The 19,349-nt window shown below is 38.9% G+C and overlaps 1 protein-coding gene across 5 annotated transcripts in view; it reads right to left on the bottom strand.

Moving 5' to 3' along the window:
• Positions 1-19,349, bottom strand: part of stk17b (serine/threonine kinase 17b (apoptosis-inducing)) — a 215,533-nt gene that overhangs the window by 25,522 nt on the left and 170,662 nt on the right. For 4 of the 5 annotated variants that reach the window (XM_028807635.2, XM_051930214.1, XM_051930215.1 and 1 more), the window contains exon 4: positions 9,969-10,095. The exons of the other annotated variant lie outside the window; for it this stretch is intronic. In XM_028807635.2, coding sequence (XP_028663468.1) covers positions 9,969-10,095 — 127 coding nt within the window. The remainder of the gene's footprint in view (positions 1-9,968; positions 10,096-19,349) is intronic. 5 annotated transcript variants of the gene reach the window in all.

The following is a 19,349-nucleotide window of genomic DNA, read 5'->3' on the forward strand; positions in this document are numbered from 1 at the left end:
AATGTATTGATCTACTAGCTACACTACCTGTTGATGACAGGTCATAGAAAAATGGAAAAATATTTGCCATCTCTTGCCCTGCATGCATTTTCACCTACTTTCCTCGGTATTTGCATGAGTGTGAACATTTCTTCGCCGACACTCCATCTCTAAAGCACATTCCCATAAAGCCTGCTCTTCTGTCTCCGTCTTTATTTCTTTGTGTGTCACCTGCATTTCCTGTTTCGTCCCATCACAAAAGTCAAATTAACCAATCAGACTGCTCAGAGGGACTGGAAACACAGACTTCTCTGTTTTATTATATAGCAGATTGGCTTTTCCTTACATAGCCAGCAACACAGAATGGTGCTTAGACAAAAATATTTCATTCAGCACCTTTATCTCCAGGCCAAACAGTTTTCCTCTGCTTTGTGTGTTGGCCTACTGTGTTTCTTATGTGACAAAACTTGTAATTGTGTCATTTAATTAATCAGTTGACCCCCACTGGGGGGTGGGTCTGATTCAGGAACCTCTTCTTACTTTATTTCCATATTATTTAGATTTTTAGTTTGTCTTTTTTATTTTTTTCAAATACATTTTTGCTTACTGACTTTCTCAGTTTTTGCCTGGCTCACGTAAAGAGCATTACATGACTTAACTGCTCCTTCAATGTCTCTTGGTCTGCTGGTGTCCCAGCCTTGAACACAATTTAAAACTCTTAAATGCAAACATGCAAAGTGTGTTAAATCTCTACCATTTCTGGTATTCTAACAAAGGCACAGAGAGTCTGATGTTGGGCTGGAACAAAGCAATGTTATCTACATAAAACAGACAAGTATAGGACTGACTAGTTTATCATCAAAATATCATTATGGTTTACATAAAAACAAGTGAGAAGTGCCAAAGAAGGTCTCTTGACTACAATAGTTATATTATTTTAGCAAGCAGGACAAAGACTCTACAAATAATCATTGGCCTCAGTGAGAGCCATAATCATGCCCTTGTGTCATATTGTTCCTTTCCACATAAAAATGGTGCACCTTCAATGTGGACCCACTTTATAGATATCCCCCCGTTGCACTATGCAAATGGTTTTCAGTAGCCATACAATTGAAATTTAGCTCTAAACTCTACTATCTTAAATTCCACGATAACACTCTATTACTAGCTTTGATTTCATATAAAATGACCAGTCATATACAGAGATTACAAGGTGATGCTCCTAAACGTTGCCTGGAAGTATGCTGCTATGGATGAAGGGGTCATTACTTTAGGAAAATCGTACAACAATAAAAGGATGTACAATGGATATTATAGATGTATATTTGGTAAATTTTACATTATTCATTCTGAAGCCTGCAAACCAAAATGTGTCAAGTTTTATAATTGGTTGATGGAAAGTCCATGCTTTTTTTGTACTTTTTTATAATGTGAGTTTATGTTTTTGATTAGTTTGAGGGGCAAAATTCTATTATTCTGAGAACTCAACATGTCTGAGACATTGTCATGTGACTGTCACATGACAGGCTGTGGGTGTGATCATGAGTTGGCATGACAATGACAAGGGCCCTGAAGCATACCAAGATCAACAGCTACAGTATTTTGATTATATTTGGAATTGCCAAAATCTCTGTAGCAAATTTCTGTAGCACTTATTACTAACTGTACCAATGCATGTGTGTATATTATTTTTCCTTGTGAATCTATGAGCTAGCTTTTGTTTGTTATGCTTCTTGAAGTGCATGAGTCACTTTTCCTTTCTTCAGGTTTTGCTATTATGTTTTCATGAGCTAGTTTATTTCAGGCAGGCACTCATGTCTGATAACATTAAGAGAGCAAAACAAACTATTGAGCTTTTCAGTGAGCTTGTAAGGCATGTTTTATGAGTATCAGTATTATCACTTTTAGTTGATGTGCCTGCTTGTTAAAGAGAGACACAAAACAAGTGGAAAATACTTTCATATCAGTAAAATGATAAAATTTAATTTACAACAACATGATTGCATTAATCAATACTATTTTCTGGGAGATGAAGCAGGGAGCAGAAACAAGCTGTTTGTCTACTGTACTTAAACTATCTAAGAAGTGAACAAAAGGTTTCGTTGCCGGTCAGTAGTCTTGGTGTGACATGTGAATATTTGCCCAGGAATTGTATATCAGTCACATGTCAAATTATAAACTATAATAATCTTAATTCCTAATAAGAATCTCTGTTGCTTTCTAGCAATGCATCCATAAAAGCCTCATTAAAAGCATCCTGATGCATGTAGATAATAAGGAAGGGCAAAAAGGCAAACTAAAATAAACAGAATGAAGTTTAGGTGGGACTAAAAAATTAATAATTTTAAGTCAACACCTTTACATGCACCTCAAACTATCCTTTCAGAAAAGAGTTATAGGGTAAATGCCTAACCCCGGCAGCCCTGGGAACAAGATGGGCACCAACCTCGGAGAGGGCACTAATTAATTGTAAGGCACTGACAGGCACAAACCCACGCTGACCCAGGGGCAATTTATAGTTACCAGTTAACCAAACACACATCTTTGAGATATGGCAGGAAAACTGAAGCACCAAACAAAAGCCCACACTTACTGCTTTTGCTGCCTTTCTAAAAAGCAACAACTCCTATGGTGATTCTTAAATGGCTTCTGACCTGAATGTGGGAGAAACCAAATTATCATTCAGCGGTCAAGGCTTCAAAACAAACAAGAACAAAGTAATGTCAACAAAATATTTTATTTATTCCTAGAGGAGTCGGGGTTCCCTCTCAGGTTTAATATAGCTGATTGCAAAATAAACCTAAAATATGATAATCAGTTTATCTTTCTGAAAATACTTTTTTTTTTTTTTTTTACATTTTGTAAGAGGAATCCTAAAATCTATAAACAGGAATAATTTACCAGCAAATTGTATACCATGCTTGCTTTTTAAGGGATATTTTTAATTCTTTGTTTATTCTGCACATTACCTTTCTGTGCAATACAATGTCTGTGAGAGAGGTTTCAGCATCAAGGAAGGAATCTGCACTTTTCAGAGGAAGTCAGAACCAAGACAGCAACTTGCAGTCACTTCCCTTTTACATTTCCTGATACTCCGTGGCTTAGTGTCATGTTGTATACTCAAACTGCTACAAGAACCAGCTAACATGTTATTAACAACAGCTCATTTCTAATGCAAAGAAATGAACATTTGTGATATCAACTGACTAATAAGGCAAAAAACATCTTTTTCCTTACTAACTCACTCCTGAATTTGTTATCATTTGTTTTTGTTTGAATTTTCACTTAGTTTTTGAACAAACCTTCTTGAATTATGGATTTTTCTTTTGACTTACTGTATGTTGAGCACTACGTTGTCAATTCAGCAGCTGCAGAGTTTGGGAACCTTAAAAAGATGCAGCTATATCTGTCATTATAACTAGTGAGCACGAATAATAAATAATTTATATGTTTCAAAGAGATGTATTTTCATATCAAAAATATGTGTATCATAGCATACATTGTTTTAAAGTTCAAATGAAAAATAGGAAGTGTGATTTTCTGTGTGTATATTAGTGTTCTAATGGTAGTGACTTAGCATATAGACTTGTGTGTGTATATTAAGTAAGCTTAATCCATTAAATATATTAACATAGAGTGATGTGTGGTTCAACCTAATCCAGTTACAGGGGATGCACAAACCAGTGTTTTTCTTTGTGCCGGGACCTAGCCCGGATAAATGGGGAGGGTTATGTCGGGAAGATCATCCAGTGTAAAATTTTGCCAAATCAATATGCGGACAGCAATACAAATTTCCATACTGGATCGGTCGAGCTCCGGGTTAACAAGGACTGCCACCATTAGTGTTAGCCAACAGGGTGCTAGCGGAAATTGGGCTACTGTTGGCCGAAGAAGGAGAAGAAGAGGGGGGAGACGTGTCCGGAGGCAGGAGGAGAGGAGAAAAGTAAAGAGTGGAACTGAGGGTAGGAACTTTGAATGTTGGCAGTATGACTGGTAAGGGGAGAAAGTCAGCAGATATGATGGAGAGAAGGAAGGTTGATATATTGTGCGTGCAAGAGACTAAATGAAAGGGGAGTAAGGCCAGGTGGATTGGAGGTGAATTCAAATTGTTCTATGATGGTGTGGATGGGAGGAGAAATAGGGTAGGGTTTATTCTGAAGGAACAGTATGTCCAGAGTGTTTTGGAGGTGAAAAGAGTGTCAGACAGAGTAATGATTATGAAGCTGGAAATTGGAGGTGTGATGATGAATATTGTTAGTGCATATGCCCCACAAGTTGGGTGTGCGATGGACGAGAAAGATGATTTTTGGAGTGAGTTGGATGAAGTGATGAACAGTGTACCCAAGGGACAGAAAGTGCTGATTGGAGCGGATTTCAATGGGCATGTTGGTGAAGGGAAAAGTGGAGATGAGGAGGTGATGGGTAGGTATGGTTTTAAGGAGAGGAATGAAGAAGGTCAGAGGATAGTGGATTTTGCCAAAAAGATGGACATGACTGTGGTGAATACGTATTTTAAGAAGAGGGAGGAACATAGGATTACGTACAAGAGTGGAGGAAGATGCACAGAGGTAGATTACATCCTATGCAGAAGAGTTGATCTTAAGGAGACTGAAGACTGCAAAGTGGTGGAGGGGAAAGTGTAGTTAAGCAGCATAGGATGGTGGTCTGTAGGATGACGTTGGAGATCAAGAAGAGGAAGAGAATGAGGGCAGAACCAAGTATCAAATGGTGGAAGTTGAAAAAGGAAGACTGCAAGGTTGAGTTTAGGGAGGAGGTGAGACAGGCACTGGGTGGCAGTGAAGAGTTACCAGACAGCTGGGAAACTACAGCAGATATAGTAAGGGTGACAGCAAGAAGGGTGCTTGGTGTGACATCTGGAAAGAGGAAGAAGGAAAAGGAAACCTGGTAGTGGAATGGGAGAATACAGGAGAGTATACAGAGGAACAGGATGGCAAAGAAGAAGTGGGATAGTCAGAGAGATGCAGAAAGTAAACAAGAATACAAGGAGATAAAGCGCAAGGTGAAGAAAGAGGTGGCGAAGGCTAAAGAAAAGGCGTATGATGAGTTGTATAAGAGGTTGGACACTATAGGACCTGTACGGATTGGCTAGACAGAGGGACTGAGCTGGGAAAGATGTGCAGCAGGTTAGGGTGATAAAGGATAAAGATGGAAACGTACTCACAAGCAAGGAGAGTTTGTTGAGCAGATGGAAAGAGTACTTTGAGAGGCTGATGAATGAAGAGAACAAGAGAGAGAAGAGGTTGGATGATGTGGAGATAGTGAATCAGGAAGTGCAACGGATTAGCAAGGAGGAAGTAAGGACAGCTATGAAGAGGATGAAAAATGGAAAGGCTGTTGGTCCAGATGACATACCTATGGAAGCATGGAGGTGTTTAGGAGAGATGGCAGTGGAGTTTTTAACCAGATTGTTTAATGGAATCTTGGAAAGTGAGAGGATGCCTGAGGAGTGGAGAAGAAGTGTACTGGTGCCGATATTTAAGAATAAGGGGGATGCGCAGGACTGCAGTAACTACACGGGAATAAAATTGATGAGCCACAGCATGAAGTTAAGGGAAAGAGTAGTGGAAGCTAGGTTAAGAAGTGAGGTGATGATTAGTGAGCAGCAGTATGGTTTCATGCCAAGAAAGAGCACCACAGATGCAATGTTTGCTCTGAGGATGTTGATGGAGAAGTTTAGAGAAGGCCAAAAGGAGTTGCATTGCATCTTTGTGGACCTGGAGAAAGCATATGACAGGGTGCCTCGAGAGGAGCTGTAGTATTGTATGAGGAAGTCGGGAGTGGAAGAGAAGTACGTAAGAGTTGTACAGGATATGTACGAGGGAAGTGTGACAATGGTGAGGTCTGCGGTAGGAGTGACGGGTGCATTCAAGATGAAGGTGGGATTACATCAGGGATCGGCTCTGAGCCCTTTCTTGTTTGCAATGGTGATGGACAGGTTGACAGACGGGATTAGACAGGAGTCCCCGTGGACTACGATGTTTGCTGATGACATTGTGATCTGTAGCGATAATAGGTAGCAGGTTGAGGAGACCCTGGAGAGGTGGAGATATGCTCTAGAGAGGAGAGAATGAAGGTCAGTAGGAACAAGACAGAATACATGTGTGTAACTATTGACTATAAAATATTAAAAGTTAAAATAACAGAATACAATAACACAGTCCGTCTTGAGAGGCGCTGCTATTTCTCTAAGATTATAAATAACAATGCTAGTAATCCCAGAGTCTTATTTTCGACAATTGATCGTCTGTTAAACCCAGGTAACTCAAAGGAATGCCTCCTAAGTACTTCCAGTAAAACCTGTGAGGCTATTGCTGTATTTTTCAATCAAAAAATTAATTATATTAGAAATAACATAGTATATCTCCCCAATACTAAGGATCCTCCTAAACCCCAGTACCCCATAATAAACAAATTAAAGTCTTTCACTAGGATAGATTTACCTGATTTACATAAAATAATTTCTCAAATAAAACCCTCCACCTGTGCCCTTGACCCAATACCAACAAATTTTTTCAAAGAAGTATCGGGCGTGCTTAGTGATAATGTTCTTGACATAGTAAATTCGTCATTAGATACGGGGGTCTTCCCAGACTGTCTTAAGACTGCGGTAGTTAAACCCCTACTTAAGAAAAATAATCTCGATCCCTCTGCTCTTGAAAATTATAGACCCATCTCTAACCTGCCTTTCTTAAGTAAAATTCTAGAGAAGGCAGTCATTATACAGTTAAATGAGCACCTCAATAAACATGCTATTCTTGATAAATTTCAGTCAGGTTTTAGAACAAATCACAGCACAGAAACTGCACTCGTTAAAGTAGTAAATGACTTGCGGGTAAATGCAGACAGAGGCCATTTATCTGTTCTCATCCTCTTAGATCTGAGTGCCGCATTTGACACCATTGATCATAATATTCTTAAGAATCGCCTTAGTCAATGGGTGGGCCTCTCTGGCAGTGTCTTAAATTGGTTTGAATCCTACCTGGCAGGGAGAAAATTCTTTGTTAGTTGTGGTAATTATAACTCAAAGACACATGATATTCTATATGGTGTTCCACAAGGCTCTATCCTGGGTCCACTGCTCTTCTCAATCTACATGCTTCCATTAGGTCAGATTATCTCAGGGCACAACGTGAGCTACCACAGCTATGCTGATGACACACAGCTGTATTTATCAATAGCACCTGATGACCCCAAATCTCTTGATTCGCTAACACAATGTCTAACTTGTATCTCAGAATGGATGAATAGTAACTTTCTCAAATTAAATAAAGAAAAAACCGAAATCTTAGTGATTGGCAATAATGGATACAATGAGGCTATTAGAAATAAACTGGATGCATTAGGATTAAAAGTCAAATCGGAGGTAAAAAGCTTAGGGGTAACCGTTGATTGTAATCTGAATTTTAAATCGCATATTAATCAGATCACTAGGACAGCATTTTTTCACCTAAGAAACATAGCAAAAGTTAGACCTCTTATATCATCGAAAGATGCAGAGAAATTAGTTCATGCGTTTGTTTTCAGTCGGCTAGATTACTGTAACGCACTCCTCTCAGGACTACCCAAAAAAGACATCAATCGTTTGCAACTAGTGCAGAATGCAGCTGCTAGAATCCTTACCAGGAAAAGAAAATCCGAACACATTTCTCCAGTTTTGATGTCACTACACTGGTTACCTATATCATTCAGAATTGACTTTAAAATTCTGCTTATGGTTTATAAAGCTTTAAATAATCTCGCCCCGGCTTATATATCGGAATGTCTGACACCTTATATTCCAAATCGTAACCTCAGATCCTCAACTGAGTGTCTCCTTAGAATTCCAAGAGCAAAACTTAAAAGAAGTGGTGAGGCGGCCTTCTGCTGTTATGCACCTAAAATCTGGAATAGCCTGCCAGTAGGAATTCGCCAGGCTAATACAGTGGAGCACTTTAAAAAACTACTGAAAACACATTATTTTAACATGGCCTTCTCATAACTTCACTGTAATTTAATCCTGATACTCTGTATATCTAATTCATTATAATAACTATTCATTCAAAATCTGTACTAACCCCTACTCTCTCTTCTGTTTCCTTTTCCGGTGTCCTGTTGGTGGCGCAGCACCATGATGTTCCAACAATGATGGATGGATTAAAAGCCAGAAGTCTGTATGACCATCAGCATCAAGTGACTCCGTGAAAAACCCGAACTACCAAGAGGACTATTTCATTTATGTTAGGTAGAATGCCCAAAGGGGACTGGGCGGTCTCGTGGCCTGGAACCCCTACAGATTTTATTTTTTTCTCCAGCCTTCTGGAGTTTTTTTTTGTTTTTTCTGTCCACCCTGGCCATCGGACCTTACTCCTTTCTATGTTAATTAATGTTGTCTTGTTTTAATTTCTTATTTTGTCTTTTATTTTTCTTCTCTTCATTATGTAAAGCACTTTGAGCTACTTTTTGTATGAAAATGTGCTATATAAATAAATGTTGTTGTTGTGTAAATGAGAGGGAGGTCAGTGGAATGGTGAGGATGCAGGGAGTAGAGTTGGCGAGTTGGATGAGTTTAAATACTTGAGATTAACAGTACAGAGTAATTGGGATTGTGGAAGAGAGGTGAAAAAGAGAGTACAGGCAGAGTGGAATGGGTGGAGAAGAGTGTCAGGAGTAATTTGTGACAGACGGGTATCAGCAAGAGTGAAAGGGAAGGTCTACAGGACAGTAGTGAGACCAGCTATGTTACAATATATGGGTTGGAGACGGTGCAACTGACCAGAAAGCAGGAGACAGAGCTGGAGGTGGCAGAGTTAAAGATGCTAAGATTTGCACTGGGTGTGATGAGGATGGATAGGATTAGAAATGAGTACATTAGAGGGTCAGCTCAAGTTGGACGATTGGGAGACAAAGTCAGAGAGGCGAGATTGCGTTGGTTTGGACATGTACAGAGGAGAGATGCTGGGTATATTGGGAGAAGGATAACTAAGGATAGAGCTGCCAGGGAAATAGGAAAAGAGGAAGGCCTAAGCGAAGGTTTATGGATGTGGTGAGAGAGGACATGCAGGTGATGGGTGTAACAGAGCAAGATGCAGAGGACAGAAAGATATGGAAGAAGATGATCCGCTGTGGCAACCCCTAACGGGAGTAGCCGAAAGAAGAAGAAGAACATGATGTGTGGTTCAACCTGCTTGGCGAGTGGTGGCTGCAGCCCCATTGTCTCTGCATTGGATTAAGTGAGTTTGACAATGCATGTATATTTAAAGCTTGTGACTTGAAACAGAGAGGGAAAACTAGAAAAAACGTGTCTTATTTCATTCAGAAACATACTATACTAGCATCTACCAAATCCTTCAGAATTTTTAATTAAATGTGATATGGATTTTGGCCCTACCACCGACTCCTACCTAACAGATACATATCAATGTAAGAAAACTGGGGAAATGTGCAAACAGCACAGAGATCGTGGCTAGGCTAGGGCTCCATCTCAGTAGGTGTCAACCACTGTGCCACCTACTACACACTAAGGGGAATATTTATCACTTCATAGAATCCATATTAAACAAACTGCTAGAAATGTCAGTTTATCAGAAATGTTACATCATTGTATGAAACATTCAGGAAACACATTAGTTCCAGTCCTCATGTTTAGATCTATATAAGGTCATAAGTAAATCTACAAATAAAAAAGAAGCGTAGTGCCCATGACATACATTTATAACTGGAAAACTCCAAAGTATGAGAGTCATGTTGTAGTATGGCTATCACTATGACTGTCCCTAGGTAGTCATGCTGAACTGCGCATGATGAATGAAATGTGGAGGATGGTAAACCACATTGAAGCAAAAGGAGTATCAATAACAGAATATAATAACATTAATAATGAAATTAAAAAGAATTCAAAAGCAACAGTCAGCAAGCCAAAAAAAGAAGAGGCATCATTTCATTATGTATTATGTATTCATTATGAGAGATTTCTCTCTGACAAGTCTTACCTACGTACTCGGGCGTCCCCATGATTTCCCGCAACTCACTGGAATTCCCCACTTTCCGTGACAGGCCGAAGTCCACTATTTTAATATCACCCAGTGGATTATGACTGGTAAGAAGTATATTTTGTGGCTGTAGAGAAAAAAATTCAAATGTTAAAACAACATCTACTCTAAAAAAACCAAAGTCTAGCAAAATTTAGTAATATTTTTAAGGTTAGTAGAAATAATCCTTTACTAGCTCTAGCAGGCCACTATTCATTTAAACTACATGTCTTTAAAAAAATCTTTTATAGTTTTGAATTACCCTTGTGGTCATTAATTAAATTGGAATCAGAGTGCCCTAACTGTCATGCCAGCATTTGCGTCACCAGACAACAGGCAAGCAGTTTAAACAAAACGAGCCCCTGGAAAGAAGGGTGGCCAGGCAGTGTGAAGCCTAGCATGTCACCTCTGAGTTCAATGTTTAGTAGGAATACATGGAGTGCCCAACCGTTACTGCAAGGATAAAAACCATCTACTGTATTTTATTCTACTAAGTCCCACGGACAGGATAGAAATTGCACTAATGATTTAAAATAGCTTTAAAAAATTAATAAAGCTCTCTTTCCAACATTCCTAGGCTCATATATGTGCATTGCTAGTATTTAAACTAATCTTGCTTAAGGACAACTAACAGGAGTCCACAGGGTCTTTCAGCTTTCCATTAATAACTTGTCTCTTCTAGCGAACACTTTTGTGGTTGGGCTATTCATTGTGGAGGATAATATGTTCATAGGCTACACTGAATAAAAACAGTCCTACATAATGTTAACCGAGAGATGGAACAGCACATATGCTCCAACTCTTTCATTTTCCTCAGTCTTTTTGGCAAAATTGTGTTTGAAGAAAGAAAGGAAACATGAAAAAGTGTTTCAAGTAGAAATGGATTTGTGTCTTCTATTACAAGAATAAGAGAGTTCAGAAGGGCAGGGTTTATGGTGAATCTCTGGCATTTTCTTGGCTTCCTGCTGGAGCACATTCATATATGAGATGGCATTCATATGAGGATTTCAATGTACATAACTTAATCCACACCTACATTTACTAGGCACAAGCAGCAACTAACCCTGGATTTTGCACTAGTATGTTTTGGGCACAAGCACGCACACATCTATTTAGCGTCACCAATTACCATCACATGTCTGTCTCTGTGATGAGAGAGTAGAAGTTCCACCACAAAAAACCCACTTAGACATATGAAGAACATAGAAAATTCACAAATGTGGTAACTTAAATAGAAGTTGAAGCCAGCTTGTTTCAGCTATGAGGCCTTCCACTGTGCTGCCATGCTGCCTGCATACATGACTGCAAACCTAAGGTGTGCCCAAGTGTGTTGGGCTGGGCAAAGCGCTCTGTGATCCTGAAATTGGACAAGCAATCTTTAAAATGGATGGACAGATACCAAAAATAATGCAGTGATAGGTAAACAGAAGAAGTAATACAGTTGACTATCCTGAGCACCAGTTGGGTACAATAATATAATAAAAGGCACTGCTGGGAAAAGAAACTCATGTTCTCTCCTCAGCCATTTGCCTCAGTAAGTCAGGAAGTGTACGTGAAACAACATTTAAAGTCTGTTATGAACTTCAAAATATATGAAAAAACAAAGAAAAATTAATTTAAAAACAAATTCAGTGTCCCACAGCTGTGATTTTATTTTAGAAAACTGGACTTTTTTGGTTTCAAGGGGACTTACAAAGATTTTATGTAACTCTGTTGTGGTAAAGTACTGGACTCCAAGCTGCAAAGACGCCTTCCTTCTTTATCCCGATTAAGTCATTAAACCTGCTTGTGCCCTAGTTGTTAAAACAAAAGCAAACTGCTGCACCAAGAACTGCTTACTCATTTTGAATGTGTGAAAGACAATCTATAATTTAAGAGTAACATTATTATTATTATCACATAATTAGTGGTATATGAAAAAAGCATCATAATAGGGACGGTTTTCCATCTGGAATTTGCAACACATGAACAGATTTAAGATGTTTGTGCTTATAAAAAGAGATGCTTACAACATTTGGAAAACTACATTTTTTAGTAAAAGAGATACAACAACACAGTCTAATTTGGTGTTGGAGGAAATTAAACTCTATGCAGGCTGCACTCCAGGGTCTTTATTGTTCTATTCTGACCCTAAGAAGAAAATATAAATTTGCTGTGAGTGTTTCCTTCTGTAATAATTCTAGAAACCATTGAGTCGAGATGGCAGCAGACTAGGCATCTTTATTAGACAGACTTTGCTGGTTGGTCTTCTTATCACTGAGCTTGATCAACCACACCTCGACTCTTGCACAGCATAACATCGGCGAGGTTTAAAATATGTTGTAGTAAATAGAACATAACAGGCTTCACCAAGGCAGGAAGCGGCATGAAAACAAATTTAAAAGGCACACCACATGACAAAAAAAAAAATACCATGAAAATATTAGTGTTGTAAGAATTTAATCTGCTAGAGCGCAATGGTGTAAATTTTCAAGTCTCAACATTCTGACCACATAGACTAAACAGCTGATGTTACTTATTAAGTATGATTTTTGTTTTTATTCACAATTGCTATGAGAACTAGGAGAACAAAACACAAGGTCACATTTAGACGACTGATAGCCACTACTAAATATTCTGTTGATCATGCATTAGAGAACAAAATGTTTTTAATAAGTGCATCATCTAAATAAGAATCTCCTTAAAATATTCACAAAGATTTATTTTCATTCAATGTCTCGCAAACACCTTTATCCAAAGTGATTTACAAGATCAGGACACATTACAATTGTTCACATTTAACTTTTTGCAACTGGCTGCTTAATCGACTTGCTTGGTATTACATGGGGGCAGAAGGTGAGGCTCAACTGACAACACTGGGGTTGACAACAACCTTGAGTACAAATTTACATGAAAAATATAAATAGATAAATATAGGCCATCAAATACTAACTCACTTTGTAACAGACTGACAACCCTGTAGGTATGGTTCCTGCCTTACACCTACTGATCCCAAAATGGACTCACACCAGGATAAATGGATAAACAATTGTTATCGCTCTTTAATTTAATATTGTCTTTATTAGTATGCTGCTGCTGGAGTATGTGAATTTCCCCTTGGGATTAATAAAGTATCTATCTATCTGTCTGGTAAGTGGTGCTGCTTTTTTTCCCCCCCACTAAAAGTACTAACTATGTTACACATTAAAATGAAACTGTAATAAAATAAAATGTAAAAAATGAAATTTAGTTTGTGTGGTGTTATCAATATTATTGCTTTTGAAAACTTTTTGGGCTTTTCTGAGGCTATACAAATCATCTAGGTGTTGATTCTGGGATGGCAATTTTGTGGTTTCAGCTGTCATTATGCAGGTCCTAGTTGCTAAGGGTATAATCTTTAGGGCCATGACATTGGGGTAATTGGTGAGACTGGACCAAACCTAGCGACTTATTACTGGATACTGAAACAAAGCTCTGCCTTTTGGTGTATGATTTGGCTCTAGGGTTCTTTCTTTTTGACTTTTGGTTTTGACTTTCGCTTTGCCTTGACTCTGTTCTTTCTCCTGTGCCTCACTAATATTTTCTGCCCCTTTTGCAGACAGTACACCTGGCCAGTGACAGGAATGCATCATTAATTTGTTTATCACATTTTATTTTGTTTTTGGTGCCATTTTTCATGAGCACTGCAATGGTCACTTGACATTTGAGGGACATGACATGTGATCTGTGACATCATGACAGCCATAATATTACAGCCAACTCTTGATATCCACAGGGTTTGTGTTTCTCAAACACCACGCAGATATGGAAAATGTGGTTTGGCATACTAAAGCATTGATCTTATGGAAAAAAGTGTAGTTAGGTTCTGGCAGGATGCCAGCTTGAGGGGAGGACTGGTGGACTTGCCAGCCCCCAGCACTTATCCCTCAAGGCTTGGTAATGATCCTTTCACAGGTTCACCTACAGAAACCTTTTCATGACTTTTACTTCCTCTAGAGTTTAGTTTGATTGGCATCAAGGCACTACGGCAGAGGCCGCAAACGACCACAGTGGGGCTGATACGATGACCTCACTAAACTACCCAACTGGTGGTAAGGGTGTGTACAATGGGCAGGCACTTAGTAAGTGTAAGCTTATGACCTGCAGTTGCTGGAAATTATTTGTTTGTAAGGAACAATTGCAAGCCCCGGCCCCCTTCACAAACGGGGTTCAATGGCTTACCCATGCCTCTTGGCACAAGGTTGACCCATGTTCATTCATCCAGTGTAGCACATGTGCACCCCCAGATATATAAGTGCATCACAGACCTTTTAATTGTTCATTCTTATGTGTTGCTCATGCACAATAGGCCCCTCAGAATATTTTTTTTCTGCTGTACATGATCGCGAATACAGCCCTCTGATGTGTATCCCCTGTCCCATCCCGCAGCCTTCAGTGAGGAACTTGTCCAGGAACTGGCGTTTATAGATCGCGGGTGTCATTAAATCGGTTACACTATTATGATAGCAGATAAGATTTACTGTATGTTTTTGTGTATGTTTGTGTATAGTATATATAATGTGTGTGCGTGTGTATATATATGGTTGAAATAGTTTACTGTCAAATAATGCAAAGCGTACGCGACACGTGTTTCACCCTAATTCTGGGCTCATCAGGCATACACACTCTACTGCACTCCCTCTCGGGAATTGAACCTCGGACGTCAGCGCTAGAGGCGAAGCCCCTAACGTTGCGCCACGGCATGTGGTTTGTTCATTTGACAGCATGTAGATCGGGGTAATTACATTCACAGCATTCGTAGTCTGAATCACAATCTGATTGTATGGGTGGTTACCTACCAGGTAACGCTTATGGTTGGTCAGCAAGTCGGCTAACATCCGCCACGTGACCTACTATGCACATTAAAGGAATATTTCACCCAAAAATATTTTCACACACTATGTTACTTATCCCATGTAGTTTGTAGTAACAGCTGAGAAAAAATGTCATGTTTTCATAATATTATATATATATATATATATATATATATATATATATATATATATATATATATATATATATATATATATATATATATATATATATAAAGAGAGAGAGAGAGAGAGAGAGAGAGAGAGAGAGAGAGAGAAAGAAAGGTTGTTCACAGAGGAATTACCTTTTGCAAAAAAGACTTTTGACCAGTGAGTGAGTTAAGCCAAATCTTCAATTCAAAAGGCCGGTGACCACATTATGTTACACAACGGATTAGGAAAAGACTCTGAAGAAGTACACACATTGGTAAATAAAAATGTTTAAACAAGTCTGTGGTTTCAAAAGACACACCAAAAAAACAGGCAAGAAGTCATACTATACATAAAATAACAGTCAAAGTAGTTGTCCCCTCCAAAAATGACATAACTAAAATTAAAAGACAAAAACGAAGCAGGCAAGGTGTTGAATCAATGCAATCACCAAATCACTAAGTAAAATCTGAGACTCTTGAAACGAAGCAGGCAAGGTGTTGAATCAATGCAATCACCAAATCACTAAGTAAAATCTGAGACTCTTGAAACAAAAGCAAAGTTCAGACAGCACTTAACTCTAGACAAGCAGTCAAAAGAAAACAGGCTGTTGCAAAGGTGTGAAATGGAATGGTCAAGCAATATACCAGTTGAGTTTTCTCAGTTCATATTTCCTGTGTAGTCATTTCACTGATGCAATATAAGCATTGCATAGCAGGGACAGGAGAGCCCAGGGACACAAAGGGAAGGGATGGAGCGGAAGCCAATTGCAAAACTAAAGGATAGACTAGCAGTGGAGACCCAGTCTATTTCTGTTGGCCAAACCTATGAAACAAGCCCCCTTCAATATTCAAAACATGTTACACATGGACTGTGATGATCAATAGTTTTCTCAAAGATTCCTCCTATATACTGTGTGTATATATATATATATATATATATATATATATATATATATATATACACACACACACACACACACACACAGTAATCCCTCCTCCCTCGCGGGGGTTGCGTTCCCGAGCCACCCGCGAAATAAGAAAATCCGCGAAGTAGAAACCATATGTTTATATGGTTATTTTTATATTGTCATGCTTGGGTCACAGATTTGCGCAGAAACACAGGAGGTTGTAGAGAGACAGGAACGTTATTCAAACACTGCAAACAAACATTTGTCTCTTTTTCAAAAGTTTAAACTGTGCTCCATGACAAGACAGAGATGACAGTTCCGTCTCACAATTAAAAGAATGCAAACATATCTTCCTCTTCAAAGGAGTGCGTGTCAGGAGCAGTGACTGTCACAGAGATAGAGAAAAGAGCAAACAAATCAATAGGGCTGTTTGGCTTTTAAGTATGCGAAGCACCGCGGCACAAAGCTGTCGAAGGCGGCAGCTCACACCCCCTCCGTCAGGAGCAGGGAGAGAGAGAGAGAGACAAACAAAAATCAATACGTGCCCTTCGAGCTTTTAAGTATGCGAAGCACCGTGCAGCATGTCGTTTCAGGAAGCAGCTGCACAAAAGATAGCAACGTGAAGATAATCTTTCAGCATTTTTAGACGAGCGTCCGTATCGTCTAGGTGTGCGAACAGCCCCCCTGCTCAATCCCCCTATGTCAGGATCAGAGAAAGTCAGCGCAAGAGAAAGAGAAAAGTAAGCCAGGTAGCTTCTCAGCCATCTGCCAATAGCGTCCCTTGTATGAAATCAACTGGGCAAACCAACTGAGGAAGCATGTACCAGAAATTAAAAGACCCATTGTCTGCAGAAACCCGCGAAGCAGCGGAAAATCCGCGATATATATTTAAATATGCTTACATATAAAATCCGCAATGGAGTGAAGCCGCGAAAGGCGAAGCGCGATATAGCGAGGGATTACTGTGTATATATATATATATATATATATATATATATATACACACACAGTGGGTACAGAAAGTATTCAGACCCCCTTCAATTTTTCACTCTTTGTCATATTGCAGCCATTTGCTAAAATCATTTAAATTAATTTTTTCCCTCATTAATGTACACACAGCACCCACATATTGATTTTAGCAAATGGCTGCAATATGACAAAGAGTGAAAAATTGAAGGGGGTCTGAATACTTTCCGTACCCACTGTATATATAATTAATATATATAATTTAACCAGATTACATTAAAATGTATTTCCAGTATCTACTGCTATACATTTCAATGTGTGTCTCTTTTTATCAACTTTTCTCCAACATTGCAGTAGGTTAAGAAAACTAATAGCAGCCATGGGAATGAGTTTAAAAAAAAAAAATATCATAGCATAAAGTCCAAAGATGAGGCAAAGTACATCCTTTAAAATGTGGATTAACGTGCATCATGGATGGCACTTGCCTACATTAGAAAAACAGGTGTAATTTTGCTGTTGATAGATTGCAAAGACCACTTTCTTAGTTGGTCATAAACAGATAGTGAACATATTTCACATGGGTTGATAAGTAAGTACATTTTCTAACCACACACGCAACAATTGAGTCAGCAGAAACAAAAAAACACCATGAAGGGTGGTAGCAGCAGTCACGTGAGCTGTGGAAAAGGTGGCAAGTCCTGACACCTTTAAAAAGTGAGCAGAAGAGCAGCAGCAATGTGCATGTGTGAGAAGTCGAGCTTTCCTCTTTTTCATGAGATTGTCACATCTTTGGCAGTGTGGCATGTCACCTTCTTTTCACTTTTTCTTGTTGGGTCATTTTGAGCAGACAGTTTCCATTCTAACTATAAGCAGCTGAAGTGGGCAGTGCTGCACAAATAAACACTTGTGATGAGCATGGAGGCATGTGCGCGTAGGGTTTGTAAAGAAATCGTGATGGTAGTTGTTTGTCAATATATTCCGCTCTGTGTTGGGTATATAAAATATTAATTTTTTGGCCCTGAATAAAACTTGAGTTTGATGCCCCTGCTATGAAGCGAATGCCAAACTAAAACATTTGCGCTTACAGACATTAAATGCAGCAACCAGTCTGCTTCTTTGAATGGATGGAATGAGAACAATCTCATGTTACGTATCAACTTACTTCTTTAATACCATTAAAATAAACCTGGCATTTAATTAACTAAAACAAAAAAAGCTAAGGATCAAATGTGAAAGCGTTGCCAAGAAAAGGGAGAGTATCCTACTATGGGGTGGTAATAAAGGCTACCCTGAAGTTGGATTGCCCTGGAGTTCAAATCTTGTTCTGTGGATGATCTGTATGGGGCTTACAAATGCTGTCAATTTGCTTCAGGGACCTAAAGACATGCTATTAGGTAAATATTAAATTAGATTACTTTTTCATTTGTGCTGTAAAATATGTCTAGTGTGGACTCTTGAATCCTCCAGTAAAGTTTTAGGAGTATTTTTTAAAAAAGTGAATATTTTACATTTTTCTTTCTATACACTGCACAGCATTATTCTCTCCTGAAGACGCCATTATGTCGTGTTTTAGCTACAAGTTACTTTGAGTCGTTTTAACTATACAGCATTTGTAATTATTGTATGACGCACTTTATAAAAATACATTGAATTAAATTGGCCCAGTGTCAGGGATTCCTGCTCATTCTTGCCTTACACTCTTTGCTGCCGGCACAAGTTCTGAACTTTAAGAGCTCTGCACTCAAAATGGGGACTCAGAAAACGGATGGATGAATGATAAAGTAAAAAAAGAGTACACACTCATGAAAAACTAAATTTACATGACTGAATTTGTTGAAACTTCAGGCACAACAGCAAGTGAGGTTTCAGAAGCATCAGGGTTGAATGTCAAGTTTACCCTTAGACAAAACAGATGACTGAAGCTGGGCAGAAAGCACAGGAGTGGTGATTTTGGGAGAACTAAAATGTGATTTAGGCAGTGATGAAAAATAAGGCCAGAAAGAGACAAGGTTGGTTACAAGGAAGCAAAGAGAATTTCCATAAAAGGAGATACAGGCAGGAGCTTGGAAACAAGAAAAGAATGAGAAGTGTGTTCAGAACTGCACAACAGGCGCCAAAAGAAAAAAAGATGTGGTGGGCGTGAACTGCTCTTGAAGAGAACGTATTGAGTAATGGTGACAAAACTAGTAGCACTTTTAAGCTGCATGTAGGAAAGCTGCATGTAGGGAAAACAAAAGGAAAAAGCAATAGAGAATGATGCTAAAGTGTCAATGAAAATGATAAAAGATAGAACAGAATCTGGAATGGTGTCAAAATGTTAAAAACATCCTTCTTTGAGTCTTTGCTCTTGGATATCTTTAGGAATAAGGCTGGGTTTATACTCAACGCTCAGAATGCTTATGCACACCCATCATGGCTGCCTTGCCTTCCCAGCACTCTTTTGATGAATCCTCTGAGCACGAGTTGCAGTACCAGCAAAAATTTGGG

The sequence above is a fragment of the Erpetoichthys calabaricus genome, chromosome 8, assembly GCF_900747795.2.
Source record: "Erpetoichthys calabaricus chromosome 8, fErpCal1.3, whole genome shotgun sequence".
NCBI lineage: Eukaryota > Metazoa > Chordata > Cladistia > Polypteriformes > Polypteridae > Erpetoichthys > Erpetoichthys calabaricus.